Here is a 17,887-nt window from a genome sequence, read left to right on the forward strand (position 1 = left end):
TGCCCAGTTGCAGCTTTAGTAGGTCTCTCTGTATATACCGCAGCACGTTTCTTGTTTTCCATAGTAAAGTGTTCTCAAAATGTGCTTCTTGTGTTGTGTATGACAAAGAGGGATGTTTTAATTCTTGCCTTTGCTAAATAGATTACCCTTAATTATCTACTATAATCTCTAGCAATCGACCATTAAATTCTGTCCTATTGCCCCAATTTTCTTTTTAAAATAGTTTTTATTAAAAGATTTTACATGTTTAATAAGACACACCCTAAAAGAAAAATATATAGTAAATGAAAAAAGGAGGGGAAAAAGAAAGAAAAAGATGATACAGAGAAAAAGAAGATGGAAAAAAGGAAAGGAAAAAAATAGAAAACATGAAAGGAAACTAACAGCAATGGCTATGATGGAAGACAATATTTGTAGCTCAGGGCTTAATTGTGGGGTCCTTGGTGCTCTCTGAACTTGGTTGTTTTCTTACACACATTTCATTACTTGGTTAGGTAACATCATCAATACTAAAGGAAGTGGGGTTTGCACTCATTTTATATGTTGTTGTTGGTTCTTTGATTTAGGCTGTGGTTACTGTTAGCTTGTTTGCCTGGGCTGGTAGCTCCTGGACTAGTATTATACCAATTGTTGGTCTAGTATTAGACTTGGCATTAATCTCTGCTTATCTGGGTATTGTTTGCTGTTGGGGAAGTATTTTGATCTTTTTGTTTCCTTTTTGGCTTTTTTCCATTACTTAGTTCTTTAATGAAACAACTACATGAAAACAAGCAAGCTCAAACAGCACCACAGATCCCACAAAAGGAACGGCTTCTGGCTTTCCTCTTAACAGCCATACCTACAATTTTACGCAGTCCTCTCTTTAAGATTACATTATAATTTCCTTCTTTCTGTAACCAATTCTTTCTAATCATCGAACCATAAATCACAAGGTCTCTCAGTTTCCAGTAAGCAGCAAAAGATAAAGTTCACTGCCCTAGAAAGATTCCCAAAGAAAGTTCATCTGCCTAATCAATATTCATTATAGATGAACACAGAGATAAACAGATATGCGTTCATGAGCATACACACACACACACACACAAATACACACACACCAGATTTATATGGAACCAGATCTGAACATCTCTCATCTCATTAAATTTTCTTTTTTGTCTACTGCATGTTTTATATGAATCTAATTTCCATTCCTATTTTAACATTTAAATAAATCATTTTGTTAATATAAGATTGCACTTTAGTTATCATTTATTATAATTTTTCAACTGTTGTTTTTTTTATAACTGGTTAATGTACAGTGGATTGCAAGTCCCATCCTCTTCAGAATGAGGATAAAAAAACAAAGCCCATGTAATTTAATAAGAAAATTTGTAGCAGATGTATCTCAAACCAAGATTATGATAAACATTTACATATCGTTTTTGAACACCCTTGCTGAAATCTCCAGACAAAAGTTTTTAAGTGGCTTGAAATCTGTTATTCTGTCCAGTGAAAAAGAAGGACTAGGGGCAACAGTGTCCCAATATTTAAGGGGCTGCCACAAAGAAGAAGAGTCAATCTATTTTCCAAAGCACCAGAAGGCAAAATAAGAAACAAGGGGTCGAAACTAATCAAAGAGAGAAGCAACCTTAAGAAGTTGTGGATGCCCCATTGCTGGAGGCTTTTAAGAAGAGACTGGACAGCCACTTGTCTGAAACGGTATCAGGCACTGGTGGGATTCAAAAAATTTTACTATTGGTTCTGTGGCCATGGCTTGGTAGGCGTGGCAGGGGAAGGATACTGTAAAATCTCCAGTCAGAGGTGGGATTTGCAGGTTCTCTGAACTACTCAAAATTTCCTCTACTGGTTCTCCAGAACTGGTCAGAACCTGCTGAATACCACCTCTGGTATTGGGTATCTTGTTTGAGCAGGAGGTTGGACTAGAAGACCTCCAAGGCCCCTTCCAATTTGGTTATTCTGTTAAATCAGTCACTATCAGTCATTATAAACATAACTGCTCATCCTGAATTTTTCTGACTGGTTCTGTCTGATGGAAACTTTGGGGGATGTTGTTTGGAAGTTGTTTGGCTACTAATCATTTGCACTGTCCCAAATATCTCTTTAAAGCATAGACTAATGGAATATTTTAAAAAGTACTTGAATATGGCACTCGGAAATCCTTAAACTGATTTATACAGAGATCAGCTCTCATAAATGCCTTTTTTTCTGTTGCAAGAATGGAATTGAGAAGAGTGAAAGCTAGAAGTTCATTCTATCTTTATTCTATTGTTCTCCAATGAAACACAAAAGGGGTACAATCCTCTCTAATCCAGATATGGGAACTTTGCTCCAGCCTGTGTAATAGATAGTCCTTGCAACAGAAAAGGTCATTTGTGAGATCACCACTTTTTTTTTGCAAGGACCAGTCTCCACAAAAACCAACACAACTTGGTCTTCTCTCTTCACAGGATTTGGTACTTGTTGATCATAAGTGTGGAAGGGACAGCTTCCTTATTGATTTCAGCTACATCAAAATGGTTTTGGAGAGAAGCCATATGCTTCCATACAACCTGATAGGAATCACTGTGAATTTTTATGGATTAATAGAAATAAATGCCACAAACATACATTCATTTGCTTCTCAAAACAATCTTGGATAAGTGAAGAGCATCAGGGTTTGATAGGCAGCTTTTCTCACTTAGATCAAAGAATATTATGACACTTTTAAAAATTAGGTCCAAAATACAATCTGTGAACTCAAAGTGAAGGCCAGAACTTCACTGGACTTTTTCACTGCATCCTTGTTCTTTGTTTTGATTGGAAACTGCCATTTCTTTATTGAATTAATTTTTTTATTAAACAAAAAGAAAATATTTAAAAACATAAACTGCCATTTCTTAATTTTATATAATTGTCCCCATTTCTTGGGCAATTTAGAACGTTCTACCAAAGAAGAATGGCCAAATGTTTTAGGAGATAAACATTTAGGTACACAAGAACTTGGTGTTTCAGAATCCAAGTGTACAATACTGGGATTTAGAATCACATTTTTAAATGCTTCCTCCAATAGAAAAAACTCAAAACAAATGAAAAATGAAACAAAAACAACAGATCTCCCCCCCTCAAAACAATAACAACAGCAGAGCAGGAATAAAATATTACTGTCAAAAATATTGACTGGGATATGATTCTTGATTTGTAGGGAAATATGTATGTATGTATGTATAGATGGATGGATGGATGGATGGATGGATGGACAGACGGGCGGGCGGATGGATGGATGGATGGATGGATAGATAGATACATAGATAGTTTCTGTAATAGTGGAGCACATTTAAATTTCAGTATCCTTTTTTCATATTAAAATGTATCAAATTGATTATATCATCAAAGAGTTGTAACAGAGTTTACGGGTAAATTGTAAACAAGGATAAGACATTAAATAAAATAAAAAATAATATTAAATAAAATAAATAACACAATGGGGCAACAGAATAATTCTACAACAAAAATACTGCCAAAATAGAATGAAAATGGAAGATTTCCACTAAATATTGTAGATTAAAAATAAAACAAAGCACACTACCCTCTGGTTGATGGAAGTTTCAAATTTAAGTCATTGCTACTGAAATATTTTTTAGAAATCTAGGAGATATATGAGTCAAAAAAAGAAAAGAAAAGAAATCTCAGAATAATATCTATAGTACAAACAGGGCTTCAGACACATATCCTCTTTTTTATTTTCTATCAATCTTCATGTTATGCTTTTTTCTCTCTCTCTCATCCTCCACAATTTCTCTCAATTGCAGATTTAAATCAAAACTTTTTCCATTTGGGAACTAAACTATATTGTTCTGCAATTAGAAACATCAGCATGTCAAGTACCATGGAGAGCTGAACAATTAATCATCAGAGACCCATATGAGAGTTTAGGGAACTATTCATGATGAGTTATTTCCTGGGTAGTCTCTTGTGTTATTTTTCAGCAACAGCTGACTTTTCTTCTATTTCTTTACTACTTTCCATTTTAGTTTTATGGAAAACTGCATCATTCCCTAGCCTGCAATACATTCACTATATAGTAATCAGTCCAACCAGCGAATTGTTCAGGGCTGATAGGGTGACATACAGAAGACTGTATCCTGCACCCTGTCTGACTTTCCAATCTTATCATCCTTCTCACCATTGGACGTATTGGTTGATAGGGGCTGGAGTCAAAAAACATTTGGAGAAACGTGTTTTGCTTATCCCTGTTTTAGCACGGGATAACAATTCAGATAAAATTTCTGACTTTTCCTAACTGAACCAAAAACCTGTTAAAGCACAGAAATGATGCAACCAGAAGATTCTTGTCCAGAATCTTTTAGACCTCAATCTAATTCCATCCTATTTTTCACCAAAGACTCTTTACAAAGCATGTTTTGCTCACTACTGTATATTCTTTTTTAGTTTTTTGCAGTGTTGCTCTGCCCAACATCTGATTTAATGGAGAAATTGATTAGAATGAATCCTGCAATTAGATCATCTATATGATCTTCAATTTTTCCCTCTTAAATTCTTGAACAAATATGAATGAAGAAGAGAAGTGTGATAGAAATTGGTCTGGATTCCCAGGAGAGTGGGGCTGAATTCCAGGAGGACCACGGCACAGTGAATTTTATATAGTTTGGTTAAGAGAAAAAGGCTCAAGATAGCTCCTCTCCAGAAGTTCTCAGAGTATATCCTTAATTATGCAAGTAGTTGCTTTAGTTTAGGCAAGGTTTCTGTCTCTAGTTAAGGAACTGTAAAAGAAACTGCTTAGAAGTAACTCAGTATCTGTCTTGGTTGAGTATGTGTGTGCTAAGACAACGAAAAGGTTAGCCATCACTGATCTATAGTATGAAAACAATTGGATATGAATCTGCATGTTGATATGCACTTTTTTCACCTCTACACAGAAGCTCATGAGTAGAGTAGAGTAGAATAGAATAGGAATAGAATAGGAATAGAACACAACAGAACAGTCTTTATTGGCCTAGTGTGATTGGACACACAAGGAATTTGTCTCCAGTGCATAAGCTCTCAGTGTACATACTGAGACTGCAAAATGATTGGTTGTAAAATGATACAAAAAAAACCCCTCTGATGCAAGAAAATATCCAATTTGCTTTTTTTAGTGTTGGGCCTAAACATGAGTAATGCCAAAACAAATGAAATTTAAGGACATTTGAATTGGTTGCAAAACTTGTTTGAGCAAGGTCTTATTCAACTGTCAGAAATTAAAACAAACAACTCTAAATGCCATCAAAGAGAATTTTAGTTGAGAAAGTTTTCTAATGTTCATTCTACAGAAAACTAAGAGACCATCTCATTTCAGAGAGGATGTTGACATAAATATAGAATTTGTTGTTTATCCTCCTTTCTCTTCTTCCTCAGTGGTCTTTGCTATATGAGCACAAGAAGAAACTGTTCGATTTAAGGAACAGTTTAACAAAGAGATACATTTTCTAATGGCCTGTTGGACTCTCTTTTGTTGGAAACTTTCAAGAAGAGGCAAACAACACCTGTTAGAAACTTTTCTGTTTTGAAAAGGAGGTGGTTTTCCCAAAGAGCTTTTATAAAAGGAGCTATAGTTGTCATGAAAGACATAAAAAGAACCTGGACAACAGCCACATAAAACATGGAACTACCTAATTACCTCAATCATTGTAACAGTATGTGAGGAAATCATTGTGTGTATATTTGGAAGTCTTTAATACTTTCTGTCTTATTACACTTTTCTGAAAAATGTCTTACTTTGCAGATAGTGACTATTTTCATCTTTAAAAAATCAAACTGGAAAAAATGAATTTTAACCATTATTCAATAAAGATGAAACATTTTTAGGAAACTGCTACTCCTACAGATTAAGAGTGTAGTCCTGCTCAGAAATAAGACCCATTACTTCTTACTAGAAAGTAAGCACGTGCATTTGCTGGGAAGTGCAGCCTTAGTCAGTTCTACTTGCCTGCCTCCAATCATTCTAGAGTCAAGAAAGCCATGATACAGAATTGCAGTCCATTAAATAATGTAAGAACTGACTTGGTAGATCAGCTCAAGAGGCCATCTATGCATCTCTCCATATGTATCATCTATACGTCTCTCTATATGCCCCCAGGAAATTCAGAAAAAAGATGTAAGAAGAACCTTCTTATATAAGGGATCTCTCATTTAATATAAGCCATTTAAGACTAGATGTCCCTGATAGTCTTATCTTTCATAATTCATGCTGCCTTTTCTTAATGTCATCTACATTTGTGATGGCCACCATCACAACTGCAAGTAGTGTAACTATGAACATTGCTACCCATTCACTGGTCTCTCTTCAGCAATTTTGTTAATATCCTTGTTCCTGCTCTCTAGAGCTAGGAATGATGAAAATGAAGAAAAAAAAAGAGTATTTAAGTTCACCAATGTGCTTCGGCTTTCAAACCATTCTCCTCTGCATGTACAACCTAACATCATGTGTATGTAGTGAAAAAAAAATCATGAATCAAATAGGACCTTAAAAATGGAGGTGGGAACCTTTTAGTGGGGTAAGGAAGTCCCATCACAAAACAGGAATTACCACCAATGGTGCCTGTTCCAAAGCTTCATTGCAACTTTCCTCCAAAGCAGAAGCTGAACTAATTATTGGCCCAGTTTCTGGAGAACTATACAAGCTTCAAGGCAGTTTGGAAATATGGAGTGGCCACATCTATCTCAGGTTAGTGCAGCCTTTGCAGATGGAAGAGACCATAATGGTATGTAAGAAACTCTTCCTTCTATTAATTTAGAATCTCCCCATATTTTATTTCAATTGATGATTCTGAGTTCTTTTTTTTTTAACTTCAGCATCATGTCCCACTTATCCTGGATTTTTTTTTCAAGTTTAAAAAACCCCAAGCATAGCATTCCTCTAAAAATTCTAGATGTGCCCAAGAAGGTTACTTAGATCTGACTAGAAAATACAGCAAAACATTATGCAAAACTCCTAGAGAAGATTGAACAAAAAATATTTCAATTCTCTGAACTTTGCATTAAAAAAAAGACAGCTTCTCCTCTGTATGATTGGATACCTCCAGTTTTCCCTCATACAAAAAGCATTTATGATGTAAAAAGATTGGCATGAATTATGGAACACTTTGTGTAGACTAAGTTCAGTAGAAAGATGTCTCTCTATTTCAATTCTATCTTCCCTTGAGGTTTTCATTACTCCATTAGTAAGGCACCAAGCAGGTATGGTGCTTTCTGCTTGTTCAAATGAACAAGAAGTAAACAAGCATTTTAAAGGAGCAATTGCATCCTCTGATCAAATGCACAGGAAATGTAGGGATTTGTTTATTCATTTTCCCCTATTATAGTGCAGAAAATTGAGTTGATTAGTTTTGAAGTTTAAACTCAGCTGATTATTTCAGCATGTCACATTTTTCATCCAGTTTTAACTGTCTATAAACTACTTCACGAACCATCTAAGTAGATATTGTGTGTTCTTTGCAATACCAGAAATTAGAGAATGCTTAGACTTCTCACCCCATAAATGGTGAGAGAGGCATGGACCTGAAGATAAATTTTCTTTGTGCTGGCTCCAACACTTTGGAACATCTAGTCCACAGGCCTTCCACAGAATATTAAAACCCTATAAAGACAAATTTTAAATTTTAGCAATTACCTTGCATTGTTTTGATTTTTTTTTTGAATAAATTTTGAAAGTACATGTTTTTTATATGTATATCTTACCAGTTTGTGCAGTTTTGTGTTCATATTGGTCAGAATCTTGGGAAGTGATAGACACAGATATAAAAATAAATATGAAATGCTCTAACAATACCTCCCCCATTATCATTCTTTCTCTCCTTTGCTCTACCTAGAACTAAGGAGAATTTTCAATTAATCAGTACAACAATTTCCCTTCAGAGATCATAGGCACTCCAATATTGGAGATTTTAAAGACGAGATTGGATAACCATTTGTCTGAAATAGTATAGGGTTTCTTGATTGAGCAGAGGGTTGGACTAGAAGACCTCCAAGGTCCTCCAAAACTCTGTTATTCTGTTATTCCTTCTCTTCCCCCACCAAAAATTAAGAAGTACCGTGCCTTCCCTTCCAAGCAGAAATTGTCACCAATCAATCACTTCTTTGTCTCACTTTGTGCCCCACCCCCCAAATTTATGGGACATTTCAGCAGAGGGGATTTCTCATTTCCTCTCAAGCCATAACCCTAGCTTTAGCATAGTAAACTAAACATTTCTGTTCAGCCTTGCACCCATTTCACAGACTCTGTTTGGTTTATTTGTTTGGAATACATTCCCATAGGTGGAACGGAAAAGCTGATGGCATGGGAATACCTTAACGAGAACTCTTTTGACTTGTATCTTTGAAAGAGCAAATTTCTCTTTTCTCCAGACAACACTGAGTGCTTCATACTCAATCATCTCTCTATGCATAATTCATGCATCTGTCCATCCATCTTTAAGGAAAGACTGAACACAGCTACTTTATGTTGAGAGGGGAACTGGTAATGGCATTAGCTTTTTCCGTAATTCAGTCTTGGCACAATCTCATGTACTTGTTTTTCCAGGCAGTTAGCCTGATGTAGTTTGAGTGATTGCTCAGTCAATGTATTTCTAGCCTTCAGTTGTCCTGAATAAGTGGGACCTAAGAGCACAACGGGGTCACCTGCAGTCCAGGCTAATTGCTCAGAAGTCTCTGAAGCAGCAGCAGAAACATTGCGGGATTTGCAAAAACTGCTCAGTCTATAGCAACTCTTGATTTTTAACCTGGTCTGGAAATCTCTTTAAATGGTATAGTTTTGCAGTATTGACAGTTTATTTTTTTATTTTATTTTATTTGGTTTGACAATTGCTTACAAGATAATAGATATAAGTAAAAAACATAGTTATGAATACATGGATACATATAAGAAAAATAAAACAGTTGTGTATACATTATGACTGGTTTTGCTTTGATGATGATGATGATGATTTTTAAGTCATGCAAAGCAAGGGATGCTAGAAACAGAAAACCAAAGTTTAATGAAAATAAGTTTAATTAGTTTAATGAAAAGAAGGACTAGGGCAGTGGTGGGATTCTACTGGTTCTGCCTGGTTCTGCCAAGTCGGTAGCAGCGATAAGCAGAGGAGACCGAACCTGTTCCCTCCACTGCTCTGATGTTGGGCCCACCTGCCCGCCCATGCTCCCATACTTATCTTTATCCTCTGAATTTGAAGCGCAGCTGCTTTGCGCGGCACAGAAGAGTGCCATGCGGCAGCTGCTGGAGTGACCAGGATCATGCAGGCTTGCAGGAGGCAAGTTAGAACACCTCTGTGCCTGCACAAAGTGCACGTTTGGTGCATGTGCACATGCAAAGTGTGTGCACGCACACAAAGCACGCACACAAAGCCACGCCCACCGAACCGGTGGTAAAAATATTTGAATCCCAACTCTGGACAAGGGGTGACATGATAGCAGTGTTTCAATATCTAAGGGGCTTCCACAAAGAAGAGGGAAGTGAAGCTATTCTCCAAAGCATCTGGAGGCAGGACAAGGAGCAATGGATGGAAATTAATCAAGGAGAGAGCCAACCTAGAACTAGGGAGGATTTTTCTCACTATTACAACAATTAATCAGTGGAACAACTTGCCTCCAGAAGTTGTGGGCTCGCCAACACTGGAAGTTTTTAAGAAGAGATTGGACAATAGTTTATCTGAAATGGTATAGGGCTTCCTGCTTAAGCAGAGGGTTGGACTAGAAGACCTCCAAGGTCCCTTCCTACTCTGTTATTCTGTATCCTAAATTGTTTGGTCTGAGAAAACCTTTCACCCAAAGATGGCTAAAGTATCACATGGACTCTAATAATCTGAAGCTCTTCGGTTACAGATGATCCGGGAGAGCTGTGACTCTGTCCCTACTTATAGTAACCTAGAGCTAATAAGAACACACACTATCTCTTTCTCCTTCTCTTTTTTTCTTTTGCCAGCTCTTCTCTGATCTTGCTTCTTGCATCATACTTTCTCTAGCCCTGCTGACTGTCAGCCAGCTAGATAGCAAGCTGGATGTATGCTCCGGCCTAGCAATAGAAAGGTTCTTTTGGAATAATCTTTTGCAAGAAGAAAAATCCTTTTTAGCAGTATCTCGGGGCAGCATGACTTGGCAAAGTTAAAACCAGGAATCCTGTAATCAAGCAATAAATCCAAGAGAGACCAAGCAGGGTATGGCAAGGTGAGGAAAACACAATAGAACTGAAGGCTTCTAAGGTTGTTCTCAGTATTTTCTTCCAAAGAGTGAAGCCAATGAAGTAGCTAGCCCAGACTCCACCCAATTAAGCTGTGTTACTGCTTAGAGCAGTGGTGGTTAACCTTTTCAGCACTGTGTGCCAAAACACGCATGCATGCATTTGCGCACTTGCACTGGAAACTGGAAGAGTAGTTCCAGCGCATGCATGCACGCTGGCCACCTGGTCTTCCAGCTTCTAACATGCATGAGTGCATGAAGATCACCTGGTTTTCTGGTTTCTCTTGTACCAGCTGTTTTTCTCATGCGCATGCAAGTTAGAAACCGAAAGACCAGGTGCCCTGCTGGTTTCTAATGTGCATGAGTGCACTGGCCAGCTGGTCTTTACAGGTGCATGCATGTTAGAAACTGAAAGACCAGCTGGCCAGCACACATGTCTGTGCCAGAACCTTGAAGAGCAACAGGCCACAGCTGGTGTACCCAGAGAAATGGCTCTGCGTGCTACTTCTGGCACGCGCGCCATAGGTTCACCATCATGGGCTTAAGAGTCTGTGGTTCTGCTGGCCTACTTATTGGAAGCCTCTCTGGCCTGTGGACTCAACCCTCTGTTCTTGGATCTTTAAAACATGCCTCTGCTTGGAACCGGGTGGCTGAACCTCAGAGACTGAGAGGTTATCCGTGGATGCCAGCAGAGTCTTGAAGTTTGCTGGATCCACCTCTGCCAGAGTAGAATTACTGTATCTAACCCTGCTGGAGTCACCCCACCCCATCCCACCCCAGACCTCACACCCCACACTAGATCTATAGTCACTAGATGCCCCTAGCTCCAATCCCTCCGCCCTCCAAAGAACCTTAAAGTTGTTCTTAGTTTTTCTGGTGTTATGAGTTGTATTTCCTGCCTTCAGGAGATAACAAATAATGTCAATTTGGCCATGGATGCAATGTAAAGTCATTCAACCATTTGGTCAGTGTTGCAATCAAGTGACCCTTATGGAGCCCTAAAGCAACTTTGCCTCCACTGCTGCCTCATGCAGTATTTTCTACACTGGTTGTTCAGGCTGCTTTTCAATACAATATCCCTTTCTCCAATTTTCCCTTTTGGGGGAAGATGCTCAGGTGGTCACTTTGATAAAGTGGAAGAAGTGGGTTATCTAGACCCATTTCAGTTAGGTTTCAGGCCAGGATTTAGCATGGAGATAGTCTATGCTTGTAGATAACCTGCGGCAAGGCCATGGATCCCCAAAGCTCTTCCTCTTTGTCATAGCACCTTCTCTATGGAATAAGATTCACCCTGATATTTGTATGACTCCCATTGTGCTGGCATGCTGGAAAGCCTTAAGGACCTGACTGTTCTCCCAATAGCCAGATTTAGGGTGGTTGGGGAACAGCTGGATTATGGGTGGATATGAATGATTGCCTCAACCTTCAGCTGTTTATTCTCTTATAATTATTGTATTCTTATTTTTATGCTGCTGCTTTTATTATATACTCCCTCCCAGAGTCAATTGGAGCTGAACAGCGCCTAAATAGAATAAATTCTGCAATTGCACAAAACTCCTTTTAGCTCTTTTTGAGCATATATTTAGTGAACTTTAGAAGGTGCCTGTGAATGACAGTTGTGCCAAATCAAAGCAAGTTTTGACAAATGCCTGCCCCCCACCAGTCTAGCCATTTGTCAATCCTTGCCTCTTCCTCTGCCCAATTCTTAGACCATGTTAAGTGACTGACGGATGATATGATGGGCTCCTCTAATTCTGAAGCTAACATTAACAACCTAGTAGACTCTCAGCCTGTAGTTTAGGAAGCAGTTGGCCATCAGCCATCTGAGTGAGTCAAACTCAACAGAACTGGCTGCTAAATTCAAACAGCAAAAATTATACTCTGGCAGCAAAACAAGAGTAAGCAGCAGCCATTTGCACAGCTCCTCTGATTAGGCAAAGCCCTGTCTTAGCACGCTCTTAGTGTGCATCTGATCGTCCCTTCTTGAAAACAACTTTTCACTGTGGACTAGTGTTTCTTTATTTTTGTTTTTTTTCTATTCCTTCCCCTGCAAATGGATTCTTAACTTATGACCCATGGATTGGCTCATTTTATCTTAGCTCTGGACTATTAGATTGAAATAGATCTCTTCTTCATGGCTGAATTGGTAAGCCCTAGATATGAGTTACAGGCAACAGCTTCTTTCAATGCAGATGTTTATAGATAATTTACAGCTCCTCAGCTCTAATGTTATCTGCTTATTTATGGTCAAGTTAATCGACATATTGGAAACATACTAATTGACTCCTGTTTATTTGCCACCCTACCTAGAATAGGGTGGCTGGTGACATTTGCTGGAAGGGAAGAGAAGCAGCTGGGAAAATCCACTAATTTTTGTTCTTAATATGCCCAATACAATGTAAATAAAGATCACTGTCATTTGCCAGCACCAAGCCAGAAAATATACTAGGATAGTAGTTGCCAGTGGGGGCAGCCAATTTCATGTTGATATAACTTTTTAAAACTGGGTCAAAAACTATGCACAGCAGTTAAACTGAGTTGCAAATAAAAATCCAATATCAAGGCATTTCTCTCTTATAAGCAACGGTTAAACTAAAAAGTACCTGGAAACAAAAATATAGTGGCCGTTTTTTTGCAACTACCTTACTGGGTAGTATCCCCATTCAACATGCTGTTTGGACATAATATTGGGAAACTAAATTGTGGTCCATCAACTGAGCTTTTTGGAAAAATATATTATTGAACACATATTCAGCATTCAAACTGAAGCATGACATGTTTTTCCCCCAGAAAATAAATTTCTAAATAATGCACATGGAATATCTGCTATAGGGAGATAGGAGCTAACAGACAGTTATAATGTCCATAGCCAGAAAATTCTGAATTGATGGTAGGGACCAAATACTGAACTGAATATGAGGATAGATACAGGCAGAAGGAGGAATTTGAATAAAGACAAACAGCTTTTACTCCTCTTTTACAAAGAGGGAAATCTGCAGAAGAATATTACTGAGCTAGGAGCAGGATTCTGCCCAAGCCTGTCACCTGTTCTATTAGTAGGTAGGAATGACATGGAAACAAATATTCAAGAAGACCACAAATATCTTGACAGCAGTGATGAAAACCCTGCCATCCTCAATTCTGTTGAAAGAAAGCCTTCATCACGTGCAGCACACAATCATAACATATGAATAAGTTAGTAGAAGAAGCTTATTGTCATCAGCCTTCCTCATGGGGAAGTCATATTTACTTACAGTAATGGTTTCATTATAGGATCTGAGTTATCTTGTATGTGTGCTGTCAGAGTTAATAGCAGTCATTTATAATGTCTTTGGTGCCATAGGGAGAAAGAAAGGAAATGTAGATTTTCCATCTTTAAATAAATAAACACATTTTCTTTCAGCTGCTCAGAAACAATGGCACAAACAGTGGCAACCTCAGTTTCACAGCTCTTATTTCCTCCCACCAAAGCAAAATACCTGGTAGCCACATTTAAAACCATACTAGATGACTGATATTCATTAACCAACAAGCTCAATATATGGGAAGACAAAGTGTGATGCTGAGCCTACAATCACTCAAATTCACGAGTTCTACAAAAGATCTAAAATGGTGCTTCAACATCTCCAAGAGCATTCGAGAAAAACAGACCAAGGCCACAGATCCAAACTTGTAGAATTAGCAGCTGCAAACTATAAAGAATGGCCTTTCTCATTTGAGTATCAGGGAGGCTTTCTTTGGTTTATGTTTAGATATAAATTTATTCATTATGCAGTTGATCAATTTCTAGTCAGGACATAATTTTCCTTTATCCCTAAATTCTTAAAAATAAATCTAATGGAATTTCCCCCAAACCATACTCACAAGTGCATCTATTGTGGGGTGTATACATTAAATGACTTGCAAAGCTTATTTCTCTTAGGTAGAAATACATACTAAATTCATATGTGAAAGAAATATCTTTTATGCACAAATGGACAGGAATGAATAAGCCATTTGAAGGCTGGGGATTTAATTTAACGTAAACATTTTTTGAAATCCATGGAACATAATGGGTCAATAGACAAAGATGAAATCCTTTGCGGGGTTTTGAAAGGCATGGGAGAAGCTTTTCAAAAAGTTTATTGTATGTGTTTCCTGTCTCTGTTACTGATCTTCAGCAATAGTGATCAGAGGCAGTCTATAGGTCTGCAAAGCATATGTAATTGACTAGGGAATTCTGGGAGTTGAAGTCCACACATCTTAATGTTGTCAAGGTGGAGAAATACTGTTCTAGATAGTTCATCCTTGAACAAAGAACTGATAAATAATATGCCTGAAAGCCATGAAAAATGGCTGATTCCACCAGAATGGAAATTTCAACAATGCTCTGTATCTTCAGAAACCAAGACCATCTCAGAAACATATTCAGCAAACAGAAATAACTGTGAAAACCTCTTAAAGGAATCCCAGGTTTGCACACTAATGAAACCTGAACAGAAAGATAAAAATAAATGTCTACTTACACATAAAGCACACTTTTCTGGTCTCCAACCTGGCCTCCATCTCCCACAGTTAGTGTATCATATCCTCTCTCCAAGTCAAATTCTTCAAAATTGAGTTTGATTACCTATCAAAGATATAAACTATTAGGCTGGTTGATTTAATTGTTAAGGCAGAATCAGTTCATTCAACAGACACCACAAATAGATAACATTCTTTTATAGTGACAGGATTTTTAGTCCTGACTGAAAGATTCTCAGGTTCATATCTCTCCAGATCACAACAATAAGAGACCTTGAGCAAACTATATCTTATGGTATGATTCAGTGCGTAAAACTGTTCTAAAATTGAACATATGAGAAAATGTGTTATGTAAGTGCTTAGAAAGGTCACATCAGGAACCAACTCGAGTGAACCTCCCAATATATAGATGCCATACCTGGAATCTAAATCACATTGTTTTCATGGATTTCAGTTGACTCAATATGTACAATGATTTAGAGTAAGAATGAAGAATTTCTGATCCACCAAGGTTTCCCACCAAGCCCATAGAGTGGCAATCAAAGCTTTATTCCACTAGTCCTTCATTGGAGAAACAGATTATCAACAAGAGTTTACTGAAAGATTCCAGTGTTTGAAAACTAATAAATGAAAGCGATTTCAGATGAGAACAGCTTCAATTATCATTTGCTCTGTCCAGCCCATCTATTTTATAAAAAGAGAAGCTACACAGGATACAAAGCTGGAATGAAGATGCTATCATTTGCCACATGAATAAGAGTTTGATGTAACACCAATCTGATCTAGGACCCATAGTTTTGATACTGCGCATGGAAATAACTGAGTATTGTTCTCTTTAGATAATTTGATTGTGGTCTCCAAATTAAATAAGGATGAGATGAGATGGAAGGGTTTAGGATCGATTATATTTATTCATTCGTGTTTTGATTCAGTTATTATGCTGGGACTGTAATGGACTCTTTCCTATTGAAAAGCTCTAATACAAGAGCAACCTGATGCTGGTAGAAATGACATAAGCCAGGATTGGCAAGTTTTTGTTTTATTTTCAAAACTGAATTCTACATTTCCATGAGGTTTTCTGGCTTTTTATGTTTGTCAATAAGTAGTTGAAGTTGAAATGGTGGCTAAGCAGTAGCAAGACTGGAATGCATTTTCTTGGATTTTCACCTTCCATTTCTTTCTTTTTGATACCCTCCTATTTCTGACAGCCTTTTCTTCCTTCCACCTGTAGACTGTTGGGCAGATCACTTTTGTCAAAGTTGATCTTTTGCAGACTGTTTCTAAAACTGGACTGTGAGTTGCATTAAATTAATTCCCAGCTACAATTTAAAATACATATTGTTCCTCTGTTTTATAGTTCATCACTCAGTCAATTGTTATGAATGTGCATGCGATTGAAACATCAAATTAACCTTGGTGTCACAGTGATGTTCTGCTTAAAGATGCCATAAAGAAATGTTGACTTTATTAAAAAAAATCAATGTGTTAACTAAACAATAGATTTCTGATTCTATCTTTATATTGAAGGAGACATTTTCTAAAGTGTTGATTTAGAAACCCTGGAAGAATTCTCTTATGGCCTGAAAGAGAAGAAGATGGCGAATGGAAATGATAAATATTCATAGCTAATTTTATAACTGTCCTATCACAATTGAATAAGCTTGTTCTGTTGATACACTTTTAAGCTACATAGTCATGTTGGACTGTGACAGTTCTGATCTAATGTTTGAATTGGAAATTGAATAGGCAGTGGTACATTTTTTATAATTGAGAAAGGAGGGGGCTGGATGAACTTAAGCCAGCCTTAGAATTAAGTTACAAACATATACATTTCCATATTAAATTAATAGGAATGGTTAAAGATGATATTAAATAAAACCCTGCTATTTTGAATAAAAACAAATGATATTGATAAAAAAAAGACAGCCAACCCCTGATCTCATTTTTTCATTGGTGTATATGAATATACATTATTGGCCTAGGAGACCAAAAAGCAGAATGTGGAAAAGCAAAATATCAGGACATAAATGAACCTTACCCTAATGCTGAATGAATTGGTTCTGACTGTTTTCAGAAACTGTGATTACACAAAGGACAGAGAAACAAAAATTAAATTTAAGTGAGGGATAGAAGAAGATGGATGAATATGGATGCTTAAAACATTTGTTAAAGTAAAACAATGCTGAGGCAAAATTAAGAATTTCATCTAACATTTAGCAAACCATAGATTGAGTACAGGAGATAGTTTTCGTTTTCCTATTTTACCCTTTTTTCCAGACACAGTTGATACCATCTTTATATCAAACAACGCCAATCTAGATTTAAGCTCTAGATATTAATAAGTTACTACATTTGTCTGGTCTTCATCTTTTAGTGACTATGGTATAGGTAACAGATTTTCTGACATTTAGCAAGCAACTGTAGCTGGTATTTTCAGCACACCTATACACACCCGATAACTACACTCCTTGTGGGTCTACTTCGTATCCAGCCTGGGCATTTGTGCCAGTAAGAATGATTAGTGATCACTATTTCATGCTGAAAATAAAGAAGCTGAAAATAAAGATACCGCCAACAGCCACATCAACATTCAACACTCAAATAAACTGATACTATGATCAATAGCTGAAATAAATGTTTGTCACATTATTTTCATTATTTGTTTCCTCCAAAAGTGTCTCTAATCTGAAGGATTCACCTTTGCCAAGTATCAACCCAGGCTAAAAATAGTAAAATCCACATAATGATGAAATAATGCAATTAATACAAAGAACAAAGGGTTGTCAAGTGACATGCTTCATTAATTAAAGCACCCATTCATGTAAATTGCATTTTAACAAGTTTGACCCTAATTAAATAGCTGCTTAGATTTTAATACCACAGAACATAACAAGGTTTTGGAGTCTAAGAATTATTTATGTATTTATCCTGCCCTCTTTCCTCCCTCCTCTGCTGTCTTCTTTGCCCCAGTTTTGTTTTTACTTTTAGTTAAAGTTTGAAAATTATTTAATGACTTTATATTACAAGAAACCTCCTGGCCAAATGGATGATGAAAGGCTTGTTTTTAAAAATCATGGATCCCTATTACACAGAAATAAGAAATTGGCCATAAGGTTTTAAATGGAACAACTTATTAACCTGTGGCAGGCTTTTAAACATTGATTTGAATATTGTA

The 17,887-nt window shown here is 37.1% G+C and overlaps 1 protein-coding gene across 2 annotated transcripts in view; it reads right to left on the reverse strand.

Annotated features, from left to right (window-relative positions):
• CSMD2 (CUB and Sushi multiple domains 2) overlaps nucleotides 1-17,887 on the reverse strand; it is a 635,577-nt gene that overhangs the window by 256,291 nt on the left and 361,399 nt on the right. The window contains exon 11 of one of the 2 annotated variants that reach the window (XM_026702685.2): nucleotides 14,715-14,818. The exons of the other annotated variant lie outside the window; for it this stretch is intronic. Coding sequence (XP_026558470.2) covers nucleotides 14,715-14,818 — 104 coding nt within the window. The remainder of the gene's footprint in view (nucleotides 1-14,714; nucleotides 14,819-17,887) is intronic. 2 annotated transcript variants of the gene reach the window in all.

The sequence above is a fragment of the Pseudonaja textilis genome, chromosome 10 (genome assembly GCF_049901715.1).
Source record: "Pseudonaja textilis isolate UNSWEBS1 chromosome 10, rPseTex1.2, whole genome shotgun sequence".
Taxonomy (NCBI): Eukaryota; Metazoa; Chordata; class Lepidosauria; order Squamata; family Elapidae; genus Pseudonaja; species Pseudonaja textilis.